The 22,137-nt window shown below is 50.9% G+C and overlaps 1 protein-coding gene across 1 annotated transcript; it reads right to left on the bottom strand.

The window, feature by feature from the left end:
• Positions 1 to 16,156: 16,156 nt before the first annotated feature.
• On the bottom strand, positions 16,157 to 19,427 carry ADRA2A (adrenoceptor alpha 2A). The gene has a single exon (XM_080403549.1). It carries the CDS (start codon positions 19,414 to 19,416, stop codon positions 18,082 to 18,084), a length of 1,335 nt encoding a protein of 444 aa, XP_080259675.1. The 5' UTR covers positions 19,417 to 19,427; the 3' UTR covers positions 16,157 to 18,081.
• Positions 19,428 to 22,137: the final 2,710 nt, after the last annotated feature.

Here is a 22,137-nt window from a genome sequence, read left to right as displayed (position 1 = left end):
GTGCCTGTCCCCATCGACATTAGTGGCTGAACAGCACATGGAAAGGGGGGGCGAAGGCCTGAGAGGCAACCACCACCACAGGCTAAGGAATAATAATCCTATTTTCCAAAGATTTCCCATCCCTCTTCCCTTTAATACACACTCTGCTGGCTTAATGATGAATGAGCTTCTTTTGATCCTGTTCAGGGAAGTAACAGGAGATCTCCAAAGCTCAGACTAAGACTGCCTTTTCCAAGAAAAAGAAAAAAAAGACAAACTTTGCTCTCTGCCTTAAACATAAGATGCCTGATGTCACCTGACCATGTTTACACAACACCTGCCCTCCTCCCTAAAAACAGAATAAAGGCAACAAAATACCTCTTCACCCCTTGCTATCATCCCTTCAATAATTGTGCAGAATTAGGCTGAATGTGCTGATTATTTTCCATGTGCATTAATCATGGCCAAATCATGCTAGAGGAGGAAAATGCATAGCCTGCTGTTCCCTCTCAGCACCCTCCTCTCACCCTGCTCTCAGAATAGTCTCAGCCTGGAGGGCATCCTGCCAGTGTGATTAACAGTGTGAAGTGGGGAAGGGAAGGAGATGGTGAGGTGAAGGAAAAAGACCTTTCCTTAAAACTCAGACATGACTTTTGGCTTATAAAGCAAGTCAGCAAAAACTTGAGAGCATCCTGCACTTGCAGCCATGAACTTCATTAGTTCATAAAATCCAGAAAATGCATGATCAAGTGCTGTCACCATCTGAGGTCTTATTCCAGTCCCTGTCCAGAGCTGCACTCCAAACTTACATATCCAAATGTTAGGCACATGAGAAATGCCTGCCAAGCTCTTCTCTTTTTCTGTTGTGGATGTGCTTATTAAAATATTCAGTAAAGGCTTAATTATGAACAGCTGCAAATGGTCAGCCCATTGCAGTAGATTTAGGTGTAGCCCACCAGGACAAAAGGAAAGAGGAAAGCATGTTATTCCCTCCTTGACCAGACCTCTCTCTCCCAACTTTGCAGCTCTACGCAGCAAGCATTCCCCTAAGGGAATATTCCCTTCACCACCAACCAAGAGAAACTGAGTGCTCAGGGTGATTCAACTTGCCTTAATGCAGGTGTATAAACCAGGCTGAATCCACCGAGTCCTGGATCAGCTAGTCACAGCATCAAGGAGGTTCCTAGACCACCTTTTGGGAAGCCTTGGAAAACCATCACTTGCTTGGCCTGGATTCTGGAGACAAAATGAAATTGCATATGTCTAATTTAAAGCTGTGAATGTCACATTTCAGGCTTGATTTGGCCATCACGGCTCTCTGCAGGGAGGCAGCTTGTGCTACCAAGCAAGGAGAGAAGCACAAGCTCTGATCCTCAGCCTGTAAACTCCTCCAAAGAGGATCCCTGCTGCTGGCTCTCCTCCACAGCAGCTGCTGCTGTGTCAGAAGAATTGGTTCTGCCAGGAAGACTTTTCCATTTTCCTTTGCTTTTGCCAAAATCCTTGAGGGCACTGTCATTTAAAAAAAAAAAAAAATACATCCAAAAGAAAGCAGATACGAAGTGGAGACGACCTGGCAGAAGGACTGGGTGACAAGGCCAGCAAGCAAGCAGTTAGTGCTGGGCTGTTTCCAGATGTGTTGCGGTCATGCCACACATTACCAAGCTGCAACAGCCAAAAAGATGGGCAAACATTTGCCTACAAAGCCAGCTGCTTCATACACAGATAGTCACCGAGAAGCCCAGGGAACACTCCTAGTCCCTGTCTTTGCAGAGCAAAGCTAGACAGCAGGGATCCAGAAGAGGGGAAACCCCAGGGTTCAAATGAAAAGCCTTCAAAGGGTCTTCATGCCTCTGACCATGCAGGAACACACATCTTTCATGTACCATGGCAAAAGAGTTAAGAAGTCAGTGCATGTTGGAGCACTTAGTGCATAGTGCTCCAGTTCTTCCCAGCCACGTGCAAAAGTCTCTCCTCCTGCTGACAGTGCCTGAGAGAGACAAAAGCAAGGCTGTGCAGAAGGGTTTTTGCTGAAGGATGCTCCTTTTCCTCCAACCTGGAAATCCAGATCTTCATGTCTTTCTACAGGAGGTTCACATTCTATATTATAGGTATAAGGATTGCAGCCAAAACCTGCCAAACATTTTGTGCTCCGAGGTGGATCACCAGCAGCAGGTACACAACATGGCCCGAAATCTCAGGCTTGTAATGGTTTTGTTCTCTGGGAATAGAGAGACACGCAGCAATCTGCTGTGACAGCAGGTGGCTTGAGGAGTATTTACTGAAAGATGGATTTTCCTCCCCATCACGCCCAGAGCAACACAGTCAGGTAAAACAAAGTCATCACAAAAATCACACACAGTGACAGAACCAAAACATGCCACAAGAAAAATGCCTTCTGGTGTTGTTTTGTTGTTTTTGTGCGGGGCATCTCAGTTGGGTTCTGAAAAGCTCCCAGCACTCCTATCAGTTATTTGATGAGTTTAAAACAGCTCAAAGAAATCTTGCAGCTTTCTCCTTATGATAGTGATCAGGCATGGTTTTGGCTGAAATAGCTCTTCTCTTTAGTAATAAGGACTTCTCTTGGAGTCATCTAGCTTGCAGGACATGTGATGTTCCACCTTACAGAGTCCTTTTAAATCCCATGAAGGGTAATGTGTTCCTGGGCAAGTCGTCTTGGAGACAAGCCTGCCAGGCAAAGGCAAAGAGGATGCTCTGAGCTTGCAAGGTGAAGAACTTGCTCATCATCCTCAACCTAAGGGACTTGGTAGACTTGACTGCCTGGCCCTCCCTGTACCACCTTACAGTTCTCTTGGTCTTAGGCATTGTACCAAAGGATTCGTGCAATGGGCTAACAAAGGTCATAACAGTTGAGGTCCCTAGAAACCCCCTGGGGAAATGCAGCTGACACCTACTGACCTTCTCCGTTAGATCACACATTGCTGGCTCCTGATGCTATCTTGACTTCTCAGTCCCACCATGACATCATCTATGTTTTCACACAGGCAGAGGCAGATGAACTGAATCCCATCAAGCAGATTCAAGAGAAAATTTTCCCTCCAGAGACATACTCTGTTTCATACTTAGAAAAGCCTCCATTGCTACCCAATATAAATGTTTTGCAGGTTTGTGGCCTCAGTGCCTTCTTGTCACTGTGTTCTCCACAGGCTGTGGTCACAAAGGTAACAGGCAAGCCTTTCCCTGACGTACATTGCACAGATGAGGTGAAACCTTCAGGCAGGGACAGAGAAGTGGGCACTCTGCAGGGTGCATCTTCCCATACCACCCCCCAGTACATTTCAAACAAAACACACTCATGTTCATGAACTCCAAAGGAAAAAAAAATCCTCCCATAAGCTTTTAGAAGGAGGGCCAGAGGACTGACGGATCACTGTTTGGAAAGGGTAAAGTTGGAGTAGAGCTTAATATTAGATTAGTGAGAAGTTTAGATGGAAAACACTCCAAAACCACTTGTATGCTGCCTGAGTTACTACCAAAGGGTAGCCTGAAGGTTTTCAATCATTTGCAGAGCTTTGGCACCGGCATCGATGTTTGCAACCTGAATTCGCTTTGAACACAGTGTTCCCAGCAGCCATTGCAACTGTTGGCTTAAGAAAGAAACCGTTCGAGAGGATGAGGCAAAGACACATGTGAAAAGGAGAGAAACCTACCTCATTGCTGCTGTGAAATTCTCGGGAACAGTGCACCCGATAGGCAAAGACAGCAAAAAACAGGCCTTCAATAGTTGAACAGAAAGATAGCTCTGATATAGCCTCTCTTGCAAGGACCTTTCCTTATTTGCCCCCATCCCTTGATACTGTTCCTGCTTCTGCTTAAAAAATAAAATAATGAAACTAGAAGTTTGCAGTGTGTGGCTCCTTTTCTTGCGTATGAAAATACCATTGCTTATGGGAAACCATGGCCATCCGCATGCCATTCTCCTGATTCTTAGAAACTCTTACATACTCTGAAAAATCTTCCCAGAATTATGCCTGAAGACAGTTGCCAGCACAGCAAAGCGTGAACCTGCAATTCAGCAGCCCGTGGGCAAATGATGCTAGCTTGCATCCACATTTCCCTCCAAAGCTTTGGAATCTGCACAGACTGGTCCTGCCATGCCACCGAGAGCCTGCAAGCACACCTCCTGCCTCCAGAGAGAGGTCCCCATCCCTCCTCCTCTGAAATGACAGGCCGCGTTAGACTGTTCAGAATCACATTTGGTTCTCATTTTCTAACTGACATCTAAGATAATATTTTTAGAAGAAGCTATATTGGTATTTGCAAAAAATAGACGCCTTTGATTTTATCCCAAATGGGGTCTTTTCCAAGTTTCTTTTCCTACTTTAGTCATATCTCTAAAGCTGTTGGCATTAAACAATCTGATTCTAGAAGCGCATTAATCAGACCCTCTTTGGGCTCCTATCGCACATGCCTTTCTCTGTGTCACAAGGCAAAAATACAATCAGCTCCGCCACAACCTAATTCTCTTCCCCAGCAGAGGAAGCCCCAACCTGAGGGGCATATATGGGTGACAGCAGGTTCATTCAGCATTTGCATGGTGATGTCCCTGCATCAGGAGGAGCAGCTTCTCAAGACCTGCCCACCACCATGGGGAGCCTGCCCTTACGGTCCCTCATAGCTAAAAATCGTGGACCAGCATCCTGGTGCAATGCATCAAATGGAAAGGAGAGCCACCAGCGTGGGCTGGCTTTTCCAGGTGCTGACCTGCCCACCTCACAGCATTACTGCGGGGTGCGGCTCAGAAATCCGCTTTGGGAATGGTTCTGTGTGCTTGGCTGTTTTCAGCTCTGTTGAAAGCCTGACAGGGCAAAAGAAAAGACATCCCTGACGGCCACGAGGGCTCTGTTGCCTGCTGGCAATGAAGCTTGAGGCAATTCAGCAGCACAGAGGTGAGCCAGAGAAACAGAGACAGGTTCGTCTAGGGTTTTCTAGCAGATCCCTAGAAAAAGGACCTGGGTTTAATGAGGTGTTGCAGCAACTTCCAGAGGCAAGGCGAGCTCGAGGTGCTGGTGTCTGCAAATGGGCTGGTGCTGAGCTGTGAGCAATCTGCAGCCACGGGAACAGGAGAGCAGTATAAGACAGGGAGACCTAGGGTCTGGCCCCTTCCCCAGGCGTCTATACGTGCCCCTATGGCAATGCCGCGAGCATTGGAGATGCACCTACCCCCAGCAGGGACTGTCACTGTGGGCCCCTGTGAGCCTCGAGCCAGGGCTCCCTTCCCCGCCGCCAGCGGGGTGCAGACCTGCCTGTCCCGGGCAGCCACGGACAGCGTGGCCCCCACAAGCCCACCCAGACCAGGGGTGCCCTTCCCCAGCAGCAGGGCTGTGTTCCTGCTGGCAGGAACCAAAGGGAAGGGCAGAAAACCAAAAGGAAAACTATTCCTGACCCTAAAAATACCAGAAGACAGAGAGATCATTGCCACCACACCAAATCCACAGGCAGGCAGCAAAACCCTCAGCCCCAGCCAGTCCCTGAGAACTACAGCAGGATTAGCACATAGGTGGGCAAACACGCCTATGGAGCACAGGACCTCCCAAGAGGTCCTCAACACAGGTCTGGTTTACTCTCTGCCAAAAAGCTGGCCAGGCACTGCTTTATGCCAGGCTGAATGAGATCAGCTTTCTGGTCCTCTTAAGCTTCATCAACTGGCCCATGCTGAATTATTTAAAACCATCTTTTATTAATCTACCATGGCTTTTTTTTTTTTTCAATCGACCTCTAGCAAGTCACTTAACCACTCTGAATGGACTGCACTAGCTTCATCCCCATGCAACGATGCTGGAGGTGATAAGAGGTACAAGCCACTACCTTGCTACTGCTTCTGAAATATTTCAGACGCCAGTAGACCAAAGTGGTCTGCTGGATAACTAGAGCACTGAATTTACCTGCATGCTTAATGGGAGGTCTCGTCTAAACGTACAGATGATATTGCTGGGTTATGACAATAATTTATTCAGAAAACTCCTGCTAGGATATTGTATACTTTTAAAACAAGCCCAGCATACCCCAAAACAAGCAAACACTGGCTAAAATACTGCCAGTGCCAGCACAGAGGCCAACCACCAGCACTAAAAAATGGGACTGAAGGGAACATATCCCCAGCCCAGCCCCTTCCAGTGTCCATCATCACCCATCACCAGCCCTCTGGGTACATGACCAGGGTTACCTACAGCACCACGCTGCCAGGAGAGGAGAGGTCTGCTCAGGAGACCCCAGGTCACCCAGACACAGCGCCAGCTGCTCTGAAGTCCTGTTCCACTGACAAGGGAGGTGGCAGAAAGCCCCTACATGGGTGCCAGGACAGTGATCTGTGCCCAGCCAGAAGCAGCGGTGCCAGGAGAGGTGAGATTATGGCCCTGGGCCTCAGGCAGATCTGGGACCAAGTTGTGAGCATTTACATTTGAGACATGAACACCTAAATGAGGTTTATGCCATCAAAATTCCCTCCACACATACAGAGGATCAAAAACCTCAGGCTGAGAAGGTCTGGAAAATAATCTAATCCAGGCTTTTGCCCCAACAGTCCAGCCCTAAATCTCTGCTATCCCACCTCTGCAAAGTGTGGTCCAACATGGGTGCTGGGCTTAAAGATCAGAGACTTCAGCAGGGCTTCATCAACTTACTCCTGCCGAGGAACCGGCCCCAGACATCCAAAGTCCTCTTAAGAGCTCGCACAACTTTCACAAGGTATGCACTTCCTATTACTTTTATTCCTCAATCACCTTTTGAACACCCATCTGTGCTGATCACCTGCTGTGGCACGCAAGATCTTCAGAGCAGGGACATTTCTGTCTGATATGTGATGATTTATGAGACCTCACAGACCTGGTGCTACCCAGCGTCAGTCATATGGAGGCGGCATGGCCGCGAGCATGGTGCAAGCATGGCTGGACACGCCACCTAGCAAAAGAAGGAGCAGACCCTTGGGACAATAAACCTATATATCGCCCTCATGCTTTAAGTGGCTGGAGAGAGCCCACAACTGGCCATGCCTGCAAATCCAACATGCTTTAACTTGCATGAAAAATTCTAAATAATTTAAGTAAGTAACCTTGTGCTAGCAAATGAAACCATATATACTCCTGCAGAAACAGAGTGAATTTATTTGTCACTCTAAGTTATAAAGCAATGTCAGGGTCTTATAGATAAAGCAAGACATTGTAATATTGATAAGCTATCTGATTTGGTTTATAAATGCAACATGAACTCTGTTCTACAGGGAACTGGACCAAACCTTGCCAGCACACAGGCAGGCAGGGCTGCAGCTCCAAGCAGATCGTTGGTTTGACCAAACCAAGGGTCATTTTATCAGTCTCTACTCACTGGCAGGTGGATTTTGGCAATAAGACTACTTGTAGTTAAGTATCTATCTCCAAGGCCAAGCAGCTGATCTCTGACCGCCACATACAGTGGTTTGTCCAGGGGGAAGGGTTGGTTGGTAAAGGCAGAGAGCAAGGTCTTAATACTTCCAAAGATGATAAACCAGCTACCAAACAAGTCAAACCCTGTCCAAAGGAGAGTTGTAGAGAACCATAGAGGGAGAGGCAAAGCTCATTTTCACAGCAGAAGAGTAGACAATAAATAATCCAACCAGCCCAAACTGACCAGAATGATAAGTGCTAGGGCAGGCTCCAAGTGGGCCATGTTTAATTTACAAGACCGTACTTGAAGTTCATAATGAAATTCTAGATATTCTGTTTTATCTGGGATATTTAAAAGACATGTAGATGTGTCACTTAGGGACATGGTTCAGTGGTGGACTTGGCAGTGCCGGGTTAACAGTTGGATCAATGATCCTAAAGGCCTTTTCCAACCTAAATGATTACGCATTCTATAATTCTGTCTCCGACCTATTCAAACCGTGGTGCAAGTGATCAGCTGAGGGCTGAGAGCTTGGTTTTGCTGCGGCTTTTATTATCTGTTTCCTTCCCCAGTTAAGCCACCACCACCCATGAAGGGCAGAAGCCCAGCAAAGGCTCACAGGCAGATTGCTTCCTCCCTGTCAAAGCCAAGAGAGGATCTCGCCTGCTTATTGCAACAGCACCTGCCCCTGCCCTGGCCAGCAGCACCGCGGTGCTGTACGGACCAGCCGAGCATCCCTGCCCCCCTCGCAGCACTGCCCCAGCACAGCTGGCAGGAGCTGTTGCCCCTCGGTGTTGCTAACACCAGTGAGCACCCAACTCAGCACATGCATAGTGTACATCTGCTACACACAGAGACCATATTTTCTCATGTCTTTAGCTACCTGTGACTGTATTGCCATGTTCCACATGTCACCACTGATTGCATCGCCTTTCTCCTCTTGCTGCTCCTCTCACAGCCCAAAGCTGTCCACTTTTTCCCAGGGAAGTCAGGGTTGCCTCCCAGCAGCTCCAATTCACGGCTGCTCTTTGCGGCTGACAAAATCCTTCACCTCTCTGCACAGTGTGCTCCATGTGTGGGGGCTTCAGCCGTGGGACGCACCGAGCCAGGTGCAGACCTCCCCTCCTCACTGCAAAGGCAAATGCTTCATGACAGAGGCAGAGGTGGAAAGACACACTAACATAAAAAGATTTAAGTCCTAAACGATCAAAATGGTCTGGTTTTAATGAGTGGGACAAACATGGAATTCCAAGCACAGGACAAACCCCGTGCCCTTCCCCACCACTCAAATCACACAAATTACAGCGAACATTCAGCAAACGGGACTCACCTGCCAGCAGGGCTTGGGGACAGCGGTGTCACACCAGCTCTGGTGGAGGATGCATGTGAGCACCAGCTTGCACAAGTGGCTTGGAATTAGCTGCCCTCCTGCAGGCAAGATGCCATTTTTCTACAAGTTTTCTTCTTCTTCAGGAGGCAGGATGTAACGACTTTGTATAAAGCAACACTGTTTGCTTCCCAGTTTGTGTTTGCCTGCCTACAGCCCTGAGAAATGAGAAGTGTGGGAGAAAACCATTCCCCATGAAGCCTCTTTCCCAGTTGAAGTTGAACATAGCAGGAGAGCAGGGGTGACAACTCACACTGAAGTGGTACCTGAAGTCCCAGTGGATCGTGGCTGAATAAACCCAACTGAAGGATAAGCACGTTCCCATGTGCACTGACAAAGGCAAGGGTCCAGAGTAATTTAATTCCTATCCGCAGAGGATGCTCCCATGTAGCTCTGGTCTTTGAATGCTTCAGAAGATGTTCTAGCTTTACTGCCCACATAAACATCCACTGGGGCTGGTACCTGAGGGGAAGAGGGAGCTAAATATTTCATTTCAGTCTATTTCATCAAATATTTAATCTATTTAATATTAATTAAATCTTGGTCTGAATAAACAACAGCTAAAAATTCACCTCTTCCTCCAAACACGTGGTAACTTGAAAGGAGGTTGTAGCAAGGTGGGTGTCAGCCTCTTCTCCCGAGTAACAAGCAATAGGACAAGAGGGAATGGCCTCAAGTTATACCAGGGTAGGTTTAGATTGGATAGTAGGAAAAATCTCTACACCAAAAGAGTTGTCAAGCATTGGAACAGGCTGCCCAGGGAAGCAGTTGAGTCACCATCCCTGGAAGTGTTTTAAAAAAATGTAGATGCAGTGCTTGGGGACACGGTTTAGTGGTGACTTGTCAGTCCTGGGTGAATGGTTGGACTTGATGATCTTAAAGGTCTTTTCCAACCAAAATGATTATGTAATTCTGTGCCAGCTTATGCCATCACAACTGAGATGGCAGTTAGTAAGGGGGACAGGTCTTATCTTTATATTCCTGGTTGCTGGCATTGCTGTGGTGGGCTGTTAGCCTCCTGTAGCCTTTTAGGCTGAATCTTCTTGCAACTGGATGTACAGTGGCATCAACCATTTCCACACCCTGCTTCACTGTCTCTCATTTCCCACAGACTTAATGTGTAGCCCCACAAGTGCATGTCCTCATCCCACTCCCAGACACTGTTACATCCTCAGCAGTAGGAATCCATGAAGCTAAGGTGATGAGAAAAGCTGCTTGACTAAGGGGAAATAAAACCCGAGTGCCCCATGGGTGGATGTGGCCGGCATGAATTGTCTTCCATGGCCTGGACCACCTTCCTGACACAGCTGCACATCTCGGACATCACCCAGCAGCACAGCCAGGAACAGGCATTTCTGGAGACAATGAGCAACAGCTACAATAGGAGCAGATCATTTCCACTGCAAAGGATTTAAGCCATTTAACACTGGCTATAAAGGCAGCAGCCACCATTGCATCTGCTGCTACAACTGTCTTATTTTACTACAGGAAACCATATTTGGACCAAACCCCATTCATACCAGCCTTACTAGCCAGAACACATTTTCTAATTAGCCCCAGTAGAGCCAACAGTAATGAAAGATTGTCCCACATACAGCACCACTTACCTTGCTTTCCTCAGTGCGTGCCCAATTTAGCATTTAGCTTTCCTTTTCCTCTCTGCTGCACTGCTTTAAAGCCATCTCACCCAAACGCTGACTGGTGTTGACGAAAGTAATTATACCACGGTTCAAAATATATCGGATGCATCTTCATTATCCTGAGAGAGCAGCACCAAAAGCCCTATGATGGCAAATCTTGCAATGTAAACAAGTCAGATTATTCCATTTAAACTGGCCATTTTAACTCTTCTGGCCCCATAAAATGTTGAGGCTGGCTTAGAAGCCACAAGATGTTTTGAAAATAATGAACATAGGATTAGTTTTAATTAATGTCTCTGAAGTTTAAACATTTGGGTTGTGCTTAGGTTACAGATCAAATCCATAACCAAGAGAAACAGGGGGACCCTGCTCCCTTTTCACATTGGCTACTTGGTTGATCTGGGTCATGTCACCGCTCTGTATTTTGGGTACCCTCCTGGGGAACAGAAGGACTTAATAATGCGTTTGGAGTCCCCTGGAGAAACGTGTCCCATCTGAGTGACAGCACCGCAGACCCCACCAACTCAGAGCGCCGCGTTTGTGCCGCAGAAAGGCTGCACAGCACCAGGCACAGCATTAGCAGGAAGCTCGTTCTGGCAAAACTTGTTCAAGGAGCCATTTCAGGTCAAATATCTGCATCACAAAACCAAGAACAAACTCAGCTTTATGCAGAGGTCTTATCACTCAATTACCCAGGGATCAGGATCGTGGGGATAACTGCTAGGAGAGGGGGAGCTCTGGCACAGGGTGTAAATCAGCATCGCAGCAGCCAAGCTGCACGGGTCTGCCACGCTCGGGATCTAACCCTACAGGTTTTGGTCTGCAATAGGAATAGTTTGTCCAAATTTTCCTGGTGGCAAAAATTATCCTGGTAGTAAAAGGCCAGGACTTAGCATTTCACCCTTGAAAAAAAGTTTAATCAATTCAGAAAAGCAGAATATCGGATGTGGCTTAAATATTTATCTATACAATTTTAAATTTATTTTTTTTTTACTCAGGGAATTTTTCAGTAACACCTTAACATTTCAATCTTCAGATTAATGCTTTGAGTCAACTCCACAGATGCAGATGAAGGCAAAGAAGCCTTCAGCAGGAATTACTTCATCAGGGATGTCCAGTGGTGGGAAGCTCATGCCTTTTTTCTGTGGAAAGCAATGAAAAGCAAACAGGGAAAAGGCTGTAAAGTCACAGTCCAGCAAGACACAACTGTTTCAATCTGCAAAGGAGAAATCAATTATTTCATGCAGCAGCTGATTTAAAACAAATGTTTCTCATCTCTGGGAGTGAACCCTACAGCAGGTCATATACCTCTGGAGGACCTCAAGGCTGCTCCTGCGAATGCAATGCCCTGGGCTGTGCCCAATCAATATGGGCCAAAAGCTGCAAGCACCGCACACAGGAAAGCAGGGATGCTAGGAGCAGCTTGTCTCACCTCCTGATAAAACCCATTCACCCTGTTACTCTCACACAGAGCCAGTGGCTGGTTTTTGACTCAAACGCATTTTTGAAAGCCGTCCAGACCTCCTGCTGCAGAGCATCACTGAAGAGAAACACATGTCAGTGGAATTTCTCCATTAATGCAAAAGGCACCGCTGGCCCCAGGAAATCCCCAAGTACCTAATGACCCCAAATCCTCCTGGGAAGGGTCCTTCCTCCCTCTATTCCCTAAAATCTGCTATAGGCCACTCTCAGAGCCACAGAGGGAGAGCAGGACCTTAGGTCCAAGCCAGCATGGATGGTCTCTCCTGACTTAGGACAGGCTGAGAGATTTGGGGTTCAGCCTGGAGAAAGGAGGGCTCTGGGGGGACCTTATAGTGGCCTTCCAGTACTTAAAGAGAGCTTACAGGAAAGATGGGGGCAGACTTGTTAGTAGGGCTGGTAGTGATAGGACAAGGGGTGATGGTTTTAAACTAAAAGAGGGTAGATTTAGATTAGACATAAGGAAGAAATTCTTAACTGGGGGGGTGATGAGGCACTGGCCCAGGCTGCCCAGAGAAGCTGTGGGTGCCCCATCCCTGGCAGTGTTCAAGGCCAGGCTGGATGGGGCTCTGAGCAACCTGGTCTGGTGAAAGGTGTCCCTGCCCGTGGCAGGGGCTTGAAACTAGATGGCCTTAAAGGTCCCTTCCAACTGAAACTATTCTATGATTCTATGAATACGGAGTTTACAATCACACTAACAGACTAAACTGGAGCCAGGTTAAACAGTTTTAAGCCAGCGTAAGCCCACAAGTTTACATATTTACTGATGGACACCTATGATTAAGTGAGGGATATGCCTTCCTACTCCCTTTTATCATTTGTCCTCATGCCTCTTTGCTGGATTTGGGTGCTGGGACCCATCTCACATCCTTATACATCTGAGCATGAGATGTTGTCCTCACACACTGGGGGTTCTCTTTGGGAAATGAACAGTCCTAAGGGACAATTCAAATGGTCAAGAAGGTCCCCTGAGAAGGAAGGGATGTTGAATAACCAGCTCAAGCATCAGCATCTCCATTCAACACCTCCCAATGTCCCCTACCCCATGGCAGCAGGTGTCCTTTGCTTACGACAAACCTCCCTCCTAGGAAGGCACATATTTTGGTGCCCCCCCTCCCAGTCCTGTTCACCACCCCCTCTGCTCAGCCTTGAGGACATTTGGGAGTATGTTGTAACCTTGTGCAGCATTACTGCAGCGTGACTCCTAGCTGGAATTTCACCTGGATTTCCCAGGGCTCAGACTACAATCTATTCTGCTCAGAGGGGTCAGGATCTGGTCCCGGAGCATTTGTGAGCTGAGTACTAGTGGCTAATGCAGGGGGTGGGCTCCCTGCTAACCTTGTTCTCTCTTCATCCTGTTTCTACAGCTTGGGATAAGGCACAGCAATTGCAGCTACAAATATTTAACAAGTCACAGAGACATTCCTATAAACCAGCTGCAAAAAGCAGTTTGTAGCAGAGACGGTGAGACAGCTCCAAGTGTAGCTGTCTGCCAGGGCACTAGCTGTAACAAAGGAGCAATCGCAGCAGACTTTGAATTTTTCCAGTGGTGAAAGAATAGGGAATGTTAAGAAATAAAATAAAACAAAGAGCATCAGCTGGTAAGAGCTGCACAGGCAGTGGGGCCAGCCACTGAACCCAGGGCAGTAAGTCCAGCAAACCAGCAACCCGGGTGAGAGGATGCTAGGTGGGACTGGGGGTACTTACAGCACAGAACGGCTGATGGACACAGGCTGAAACCCACGGAGACTCCCCCAGGCCTGAGAAACTCATTTTGTGTGAGCACGATTCCAGCCAAGCCCATCCCTCGCTGGAACATCTTGGAGAGAGGCTCCTCTGTGCGACCAGCTCCTTGTCCCCCAGAGAATGGGGACCAAAACCCCACAGAAATAAATGCATGTGTCAGTAGGCTGAGGGGGTCAGGGGCAAGCCCTGGGCAGGAGGTCACTGGTCTCTGCAAGGGCAACCCTGCTGCTGGTGCAGCTTGCCCCTGGGGACATTTTAGGACACTTGCCACCTCACCTGGGCCCCTCCTGCATGTCCTTGAGCCAGCACATTTGGGCTGTCCTCAGGGGTCCCCGCACAAGGGGTGGGGTGCAGGGTCACCCCACACCAGAAAGCCATGGAGAAACCCCTCCTGGGGCAAAGCTGGCAGCGGCATCTCTGCCCACTGTCCTGACTGCTGAGCCAGCACAGATGACCCTCACCCCGCCAGGGAGGCAGGTTCCCCCGCCTGCCCTCACACCATTAACCTTTCAGCCCCAAAATAAAAGGTTATAAAAAACAACCAAAGTTCATTACATCCCCTAATGTGTCATTTGCATAGGAATGAGCTGGGAGCAATGAGGCAGCTTTCTCCTGCACAGGATTCAGGAGGTGGAAGGGGAAGAGCTGGCCATCAGGACCTGGCAAGGGTGGTGGGACTCAGCCCCACAGCGACATGGGGCAGGCACGGAGGTGAGCAGAGCTGGGCAGAGCTATGGCAGAGCTGGAGGGAGCATCCCAGCAAAGCCCACAGCAGCACAACCTCTGGCTCAGAGGCAGCGGGGCCAGCCCTCGCCTGCCAAAGGGGAAACGAGAATGGTTTCAGGCCAGTACCTCCACCAGACAGCCCATGGTGCCTGGAGGCTGCTGCAGCTTGGACGTGCCCATCCCCAGCAAGCGTGGAGCATCCAGGACACAGCTGAAACCAAAACACCTAACAGCTCTAGGAAAATATAAAAGCCTGAATAAGAAGGTGGCAAAGGCAGCAGGATGGTGGAAGTTCAGACACTGGCCCCAAGGACGGGCAGGCAGCTCTGCAGTGTCGGATGCAGGGAGTCACTCCCCCATGTAAAACAGTCCCTTGAGTATTTGTCTGACTGGGTTGGACCACGAGGGCATGAAGTTTTGGGAGGGACACAAACCTGGAGGCGTAATTTAAATTTTTTGTACCCTACTTTTACTTTTGATGGAAAAATCAGGAGCAATCAGCCATTTCAGCTGTGCAAAGCTTCACCAACTGAAAGCCCAGCAAAGCCCCAGTCCCCCAGCCCCAAACCCATCAAAACACTCTACTGTCTGTACTAGAGATTTGGCCCCAAGGACATCAGACAGCCAGAGGGATGGGGCAAGCGTAACAAATGGCTGCTGGATTACCTCCTGTCCCAGGCACTGTCCCATACATCTCCCATGGGATCTGCTTTGTGTAACACTCCAAGGCCAACAGGACCAGCTGCAACCAGAGGATGGACAGCAGGACACTGCCTGGATCAAGTTCTCCTGGCCTGCAAAGGCCACCATGAGGTGACCAAGATGCTCTTCTCTGGGTCATCACCAGGTGCCCTACACCCAGAAGCAATGCTGCTTGCCACCCCCCCGAGCATGTCCAGCTGCAACCTTGGTGGCGCTGGCAGAGTGGGGCTGTGAGACCAGCAGCTCCAGCACTGGGCTCTGGTCACTTATTTTCTCAGCAAACAAGAAGCAGTGACTCCAGGCACCCCAATAGTGGGAAGGGCAGGAGCCAGAGCTCCCGAACAGTCATATGTGCTCCCGGGCAAAACCAAGCACACACTAAAGCACCTGCAGGATCAGTGCCTTGTGACCCCCCCTGCCTTTGGAGCTCCTGGCACTCGTGGCAAAGAAGGAGCCCAGCTGAAGCCAACACCGAGGAGACCCTGGCATTCTCAGGGAGGCAGGCAGCCACACAGAAGCAGCGCTCTGTTTGGTGGGAGAAAGATCCCCCGTCACCGTCCTGCAGTGAGGGTCTCGGCAGCACTGGTGTAAGGACAAGCAAGCCCACAGCTGGCTCTCGGGCTGGAAACAAAACCCCACTCAGATGGACACTCCTGCATATATTAAGAAATGTTGCCTTCCAGCCTAATCATTTCTAATCTCATTTGCAACCTAATTATTAAAAACCTTCTCAACTCAACAGCTGTAAATGCTGCACCAGCCAGACGTCCCCAGCAATTGTGCCAGGCTGCATTTCCAGGGAGCAAATCACACCCTGAAACCCCAAGCTCCTTCCTTTAAGAAACCCAGGAATGCTCTTACTGTGGCATGAAAGGGAGGGGGGACGGGGAACCCCAAGAAATCTCAAGGACTCATTTGTTATTACGCCGCTGCACAATGAACCAAACCATTGTTCCCTACCTGGGGCAACAAAGCCTTTCAGAAAACACGAGTGCTTTTCCCAATGTGCTCTTTAAAAAACGTCAAGACCAAAGCTGCCAGAGGGTCGGTGAACAGCTGGAAAAAAAAACACAATAAGACAGCTAACAGATTATTCAGAGGGTTTTCACACTTGATCTGTAAACACTCTTTTATTTAATAAAAATAATCATCCATTATAGCAACTTCTGCTTGTGGGTTTGTTGGTTGTTTTGGTTTTTTTACATTAAAGCACAGTTTATTTGCTTTCCTCACCTCTTGAGGATTCAATTCTGAAAATGCAAGTGAATGTAAACACTGCTCTCCAGGTCCCAAGATGCATCTGGAGACACTTAGAGTTAATTACAAAGTCAAAAGTGAGAGCAAAATCAACAAAACACTTCCCAAAAGTAAAAAGATATTTTTTTAAGTCTTTTCCTGTGCACCATACGACTCCAGAGAAGGCAAATTCGTCTTACACATGAGACTTATACAAGCTTCACTTTCTCCAAACAATCTCTGGCTTGATTTGATAAAGCTGTTTTCATAACATTAAAAGGCTTGCAGATTCATTTACTGTGATGAATCAAAAATTTTTCCTTTTAATGTTCTCCAGAAATTTCTTCATGGCACAAGGATGTTAGATTTGTTCTGGGTTTTGTATTATTTTTTTTTTTTTAGCTGAAAGACATTTCAGGAAAGGAGTGTAAAAGCAGTATTAACTCTCTCTCCTGCTCCAATTTCACAATATTTACAAATTTCTTACAAAAAAAAAATTAATTACACTCTAAAATACTGCAGAAACTGTCAGTTAAGTTTCTCATTTTGGAGTTCTGGCCTCTATAAGACTGAAAGAGGGATGCTTTTGTATTTCCTAGGAAAGATGAGACTGGCAGATTAAAAACGAAACTCTTCTCCCTTAATTCAGAAAGACGGAACAGCCCCTGCACACAAACCCCCTCCTCTTCTGCAGGAAATCCTGCAGGAGTTAAACCATCACCAATCGATACAAATGTGATAACGTGATACACAGAGCCCTGCTATTCGCTTTGCAGTGTTATCTATTTACAGTTGGAGGCGGGGGAAGCAAGTTAGCATTGAACACATTTGGGTGCTGCAGTATGGTATAATACCAACCGAGATTAACTCGTGGGGAGCTTGGCCAGGTCCCAAGCCTCATGTTACACGGGAAATAGCTTGTCACTCCATCGCCCATGACGTCCCTGCCTGCACAGCAAAGCCACCACTCTGTTAGGGTCTCCTTTAATAAGCAGCGAGAGGACAGTTACCATCTCAGCTGTAGTATATCACAGGCAGCACAGAAATTAAACAGGATCAAGTACGATATAAAAAGTAACAAAAATAGCCAGTCTGGTGAGTCTGTGATCCTAAATTGTATAGCCCAAAAAAAAAAAAAAGACAGGTCATTGGAAATTTTTATAATATTATCAAACTATCAGGTAGGGGGAATGGCTCTAGTTGTTCGGCAGTTTTGAGTGAGGGGGTTTCGGGGGGTGAGAAGAGGGAGACTTTTAATGTGTCAAAGATAATTAAAGCATTCACAGTTTCAAAGCTGCTTACCTAACAAAAATTAAGACATTCAAATTCAGGGATACAATACTGTATTTTACAAGGGGGTTAAAATCAATTACATATACAACAGGAAAAGAAAAAGATACAGCAAAATAAAAAAGCCAGCGCCTCTGGGGAGGCATACTCCCTCTTTGTTGTTCATCTTGCGGAGCTGCACGTTGCTTATCTTTAAAGAGTCAAACTGAGCAGTCGTGAAAACATCCGCTGAGAGATTCCAGCAAAAGAAGATTAAAAAAAAAACAAACTAACAAAATAAACCAAGCAAGTCAAAGGCCATCCTCCCCTGGAAAGCCAAATGCCACGGCTCAGGCTTCCACTTGCCTGCTACTCCTCACTGCTGCTGCCCGGCGTTTCCATAGGTTCATCTCGGGTTTTAAAGGCTTCCTGCTCACAAGCTGAAGGAAACCATCCCCTGCAAGCACAGCCCAAGACAGCCATGCCTTTACTCTCCTACACAGTCTTGAATTAGTCCTGCCTATAGCAAAGAGTCCTTCAAACAATCCTTTTCCTCTCTATCCTACAGAGGATCCTTTTGAAGGCCCGTCTGAAGTCATGGTTGAAAATGGTATAGATGACAGGGTTCAAGGAACTATTGCAGTAACCGAACCAGAAGAAGAACTTGAAGAGGGTGTCGGGCACAGAACAGCTCTTGCAGACGGCCATCAGCGTGTAGGTGAAGAAGAAGGGGAACCAGCAGATGACAAAGACCCCAATCACCACTGCCAGCACAAAGGTGAAGCGCTTCTCCCGGTTCTGCCTGCCCCTCCACCGGGACCCTTTGGTGTTCCTTTCCTCCTCTGCCTTCCGGGGCAAACTGTCCCCAGGCTTAATCTGGCTCAGCTTAGTCTTGGTCTTTCCCCTCGACAGTCTCTCTGACTTCTTACACTGGTTGTTCTCCTGGTGCTCAGAGGAAGAAGTCTCCTCCATGTCTATGCCATTGACCTCTCCCTCCTGCTCACCGCCAGCTCCTGCTGTCTTCTCCCCATTGAGCTGAGCCGTGGCTGGCAGGTCCTCCTTGTCAGTCAAGCCATTGTGCCTCTTCTCAGGGCGCTCTGCCCGCTTGTTCGGTGGTACTCTGGTTCGCCTCTTGGCTATCTGGTAGATGCGCATGTAGACCAGGATCATGATGAGGCAGGGGGCAAAGAAGGAGCCGATGCTAGAAGAGATGATGTACCACTTCTCATCGTTGATCTTGCACCCTGCCACCCCCTGGTCAGCCTGCTGCCCACTCTTCTTCTCGATGGAGATGAGCGGCGGGAAGGAGATGACGGCCGAGATGACCCAGACAATGAAGATGATGCACTTGATGCGGCGTGGGGTACGCTTGAGGTTGTACTCGATGGCTTGCGTGATGGACCAGTAGCGGTCCAGGCTGATGGCACACAAGTGCACAATGGAGGAGGTGCAGAACAGCACATCCAAGGCCAAGTAGATCTCACACCAGACTTTGCCAAAGTACCAGTACCCCATCACCTCGTTTGCCAGCGAGAAGGGAATGACCAGCGTGGCCACCAGGATGTCGGCCGAGGCTAAGGAGACCAGGAAAAGGTTCTGGGGGGCCTTGAGCGCCCTGCTGGTGAAGACAGCGATGATGACCAGGACGTTGCCGAAGACGGTGAACAGCATGAGCAAGCCGGCCAGGCTGATGAGGGTGACGGTGGTGTGCAGAGGGTACGGCGTGCCCCAGCCCGGCCCGGCCCCGCTGTCGTTGAGGGTCCCGTTGGTGCCGGGAGGCGGGTAGCCCTCCTCCTCCTCCAGCTGCCGCTGGTACTCCATGAAGGAGAAGACGCGGCCCCTCTCCGTGAACGGGCGCTCCAGGTTAAACATCAACCCCGGCGGCGTGGACACCCCCGCCCTTCGCCCCCTGCCCCACCCGCGCCGCGCCCGGTGCCGCGGGGCTCCGCACGGCTCCGCGCTCCTACCGCGCCGCTGGCCAGGACGGGGCTGCGCGGCCGCCGGGGCGCTGTGTGCTGCCGCCGCTCATGCCGGGGCGCTGCCCGCGGGAGCCGCTCGGCGGGGCGCGGAGCGGTGCGGAGCGGGGCCAGGGCTGCAGCCGCCGGCGGCTGCTCTGCCTCGCTCGCCGCCGAGCCGCTTTATAGCCCCGGATCAGGCCGGGGCTGCCGCGTCAGCCCCACGTGGGGAGCTGCCCCCGGTGCGCGCACACACACACACGCACCCGCACCCGCACACTCACCTGGCCCGGCGCACACGCTCTGTGCTCAGCCCTGCCGCTGCTTTGCGCACCCCGCGCACCGCACCCCCCGCCCCCCGGCCTCACCCCCCGGCCCCGCGGGCTCGCCCAGCCCGGCCCCCCGCCCAGCCCGCCGCGGGGGCGGCCCCAGCCCGCCCGCAGCCCGGAGGGTCGCACCCAGGGGGGAGCCGAGGCAGAGGCAGCGGCGCGGTGGTGCGTGTTGCGGTGGAGCGAGCACCGTGCGGGCGCTGCGCAGCCCGCGGGACCCCGGGCGCCCACCGCGCTGTGGCCGGGGGGAAGGCAGGCGGCCGGGGGAAGGCTGCGCCCCGTCCCGCCCGTACGGGGGGGGCACCGACGGGCCGGGCGCCGGTCGTGCGACCACGCTGGCCGGCGGCCCCGAAGGCGGCGCTTCCCTGGCGGCGCCGCCTGCCACCCGCGGGGCGGCCGGGCCGGGCCGGGCTCCCGGCGCTGCGGGGGGACACGGCGTGGCGGGCAGCGGCGGGGCCCCGCGGGCAGGGCGCTGCCGCCGTGGCGGCCCGGGCAGCGCGGGGGGGCAGTGGCACCTGCTGGCCGCGGCGCCTCACTGCACCCGCCGCCCGCCCCCCCCCGCCGCGGGGCCGGGCAGCCCCTCGGGGAACACCGCTCCGCAGGCAGGGCAACGCTCCTGCCGAGGGGCGCCGGGGGCGGAGCGGCCCCGCAAAGGGATGGATGGGGCGGCAGGGCACCCGGGGGGGAGGGGGGCAGCCCCCCCCCGCTGCCAGCCCCCAGGCAGCGCCCCCCAGGCCGGCTCAGCCCCGGCTGCCAGGGCCCCCCGCCCCGCGGCACCCAGGAGGGCTCCCATGCCACAGCGCCCGGCCCAGCACACCTGCCCTTGCACCCCCTCCGAGCTCCCCGCCGGCTCCCCCAGCCCCACAGGCAGGACCGAGGTGGGCCGCGGGCCCAGGCAGGCGGCTGCCCCCCCTCCCTGCCCCACAGGGTGGCCCGGCGCTGGGCAGCATCCCCAGGTGCCCCCCCAGCAGCACAGGGGCTGGCGTCACCCAGCACACTGCAGCAGCAACGAGGGACCTTTTTAACAGCAAAAGAGGAACGGTGACCCTCCCAGCAGCCCGGTCAGCACCCAGATCGCTCACCCACATGCACATGGACTCCAGGCCTGATCCTCTCGCTCACGGTCCCTTCTCCCTCATTTTCAGATGGCTCTAATGATGCTTACTTGGTGCTCCAGATTCAGGCAGCTCTCAATTAATCGCTGTGCTGAACGCTCAGGCCAATGAATCTATTTCCTCTGTGAGATGGAGGAAGCCCTGTCATCTTTGTCCCTATGCCACACGCCGTGTTATAAGCCAGGCCCAGGAGCAATGACGCCCAGGAGATGAGGGAGCAGGAATGGGAGAGATGGGGTCTGGGACTGGGAGAGCACAGCTTCTGGGGCTGGCACGGGGCCCAGCGAGGGAAATCAAGGGGGGAATCCCACTGTTTGAGCAAGGGAGCACAGGACCCCAGGCGCCAGCTTGCCTGGGAAAAGGGCAGTCAGCAACAGGGTGACGTAAAACCTGTAAATCAAACCCAAGATGTCTGGCATGCACGCCCAAAAGCTCTCTATCTGAGAGTAAATGTGATGTACAACCACAAACTTCACTGCGAGGGGCAAGGGGAGATACAAAGGATAAAGGAACTCACCTAAATCTACAGCAAGGCCAGGCAGGAGGTGGGGATGCTGGACACTGAGCATCTCCTGCCTTCTGCTTGTTGCAGGGGACCTACACGCTCTGCAGCAGGACGCACAGCTCTGCCCAGCAGCCGGTCTGCCTCTCCCTCAGATGGGGGATCTGCAGGGGCTCGAGATCGCCTCTGGCAGAGGCCTCCTTGGTCACTGTTTGGGTGGAAGGACCCAGAGAGAGAGATGGTGCAGGCTGTGCCCTGCCTGACATGGACAACCTCTTCTCTGACCTGTCTGACCTCAGCTGTAACAGCGCACCTGCACCAAAGCTGCCATGGACTGTCTGAGGTGCTTTGCTCCAGACCTGGGCTGGTGCCTTTCTGGAAACACCCTGCGTGCCTCCACGCTCTCTGCAAAGCTGAGCCATGTTCTCAGCAGCTCAACAGTCTCAACAAAACATGACCAGCTGCCTTGATTTTCTGTCTCCTTTTGTGGCTGGACAGCCTCAACCCACCTGAAGCCAAACCCAGCCAACAACATCACTCTTGAGCCACCGTGTCAAAAAAGCAGAGCTTTGATCAGGGCTCTTTGCTGGGACAAAGAGTGCAAAGGGAACATGCAAGGCTAAAAGCCCAAAGAAAAGGGTTTGTTTCAAAAACACTGCTGGAAAGAGAGCTCTCTCCAAGCAGGGAACAGC

Source organism: Falco punctatus (assembly GCF_963210335.1).
Source record: "Falco punctatus genome assembly, chromosome: 9".
In the NCBI taxonomy this organism is placed as follows: Eukaryota; Metazoa; Chordata; class Aves; order Falconiformes; family Falconidae; genus Falco; species Falco punctatus.
This window is presented reverse-complemented; position numbering and strand designations above follow the sequence as displayed.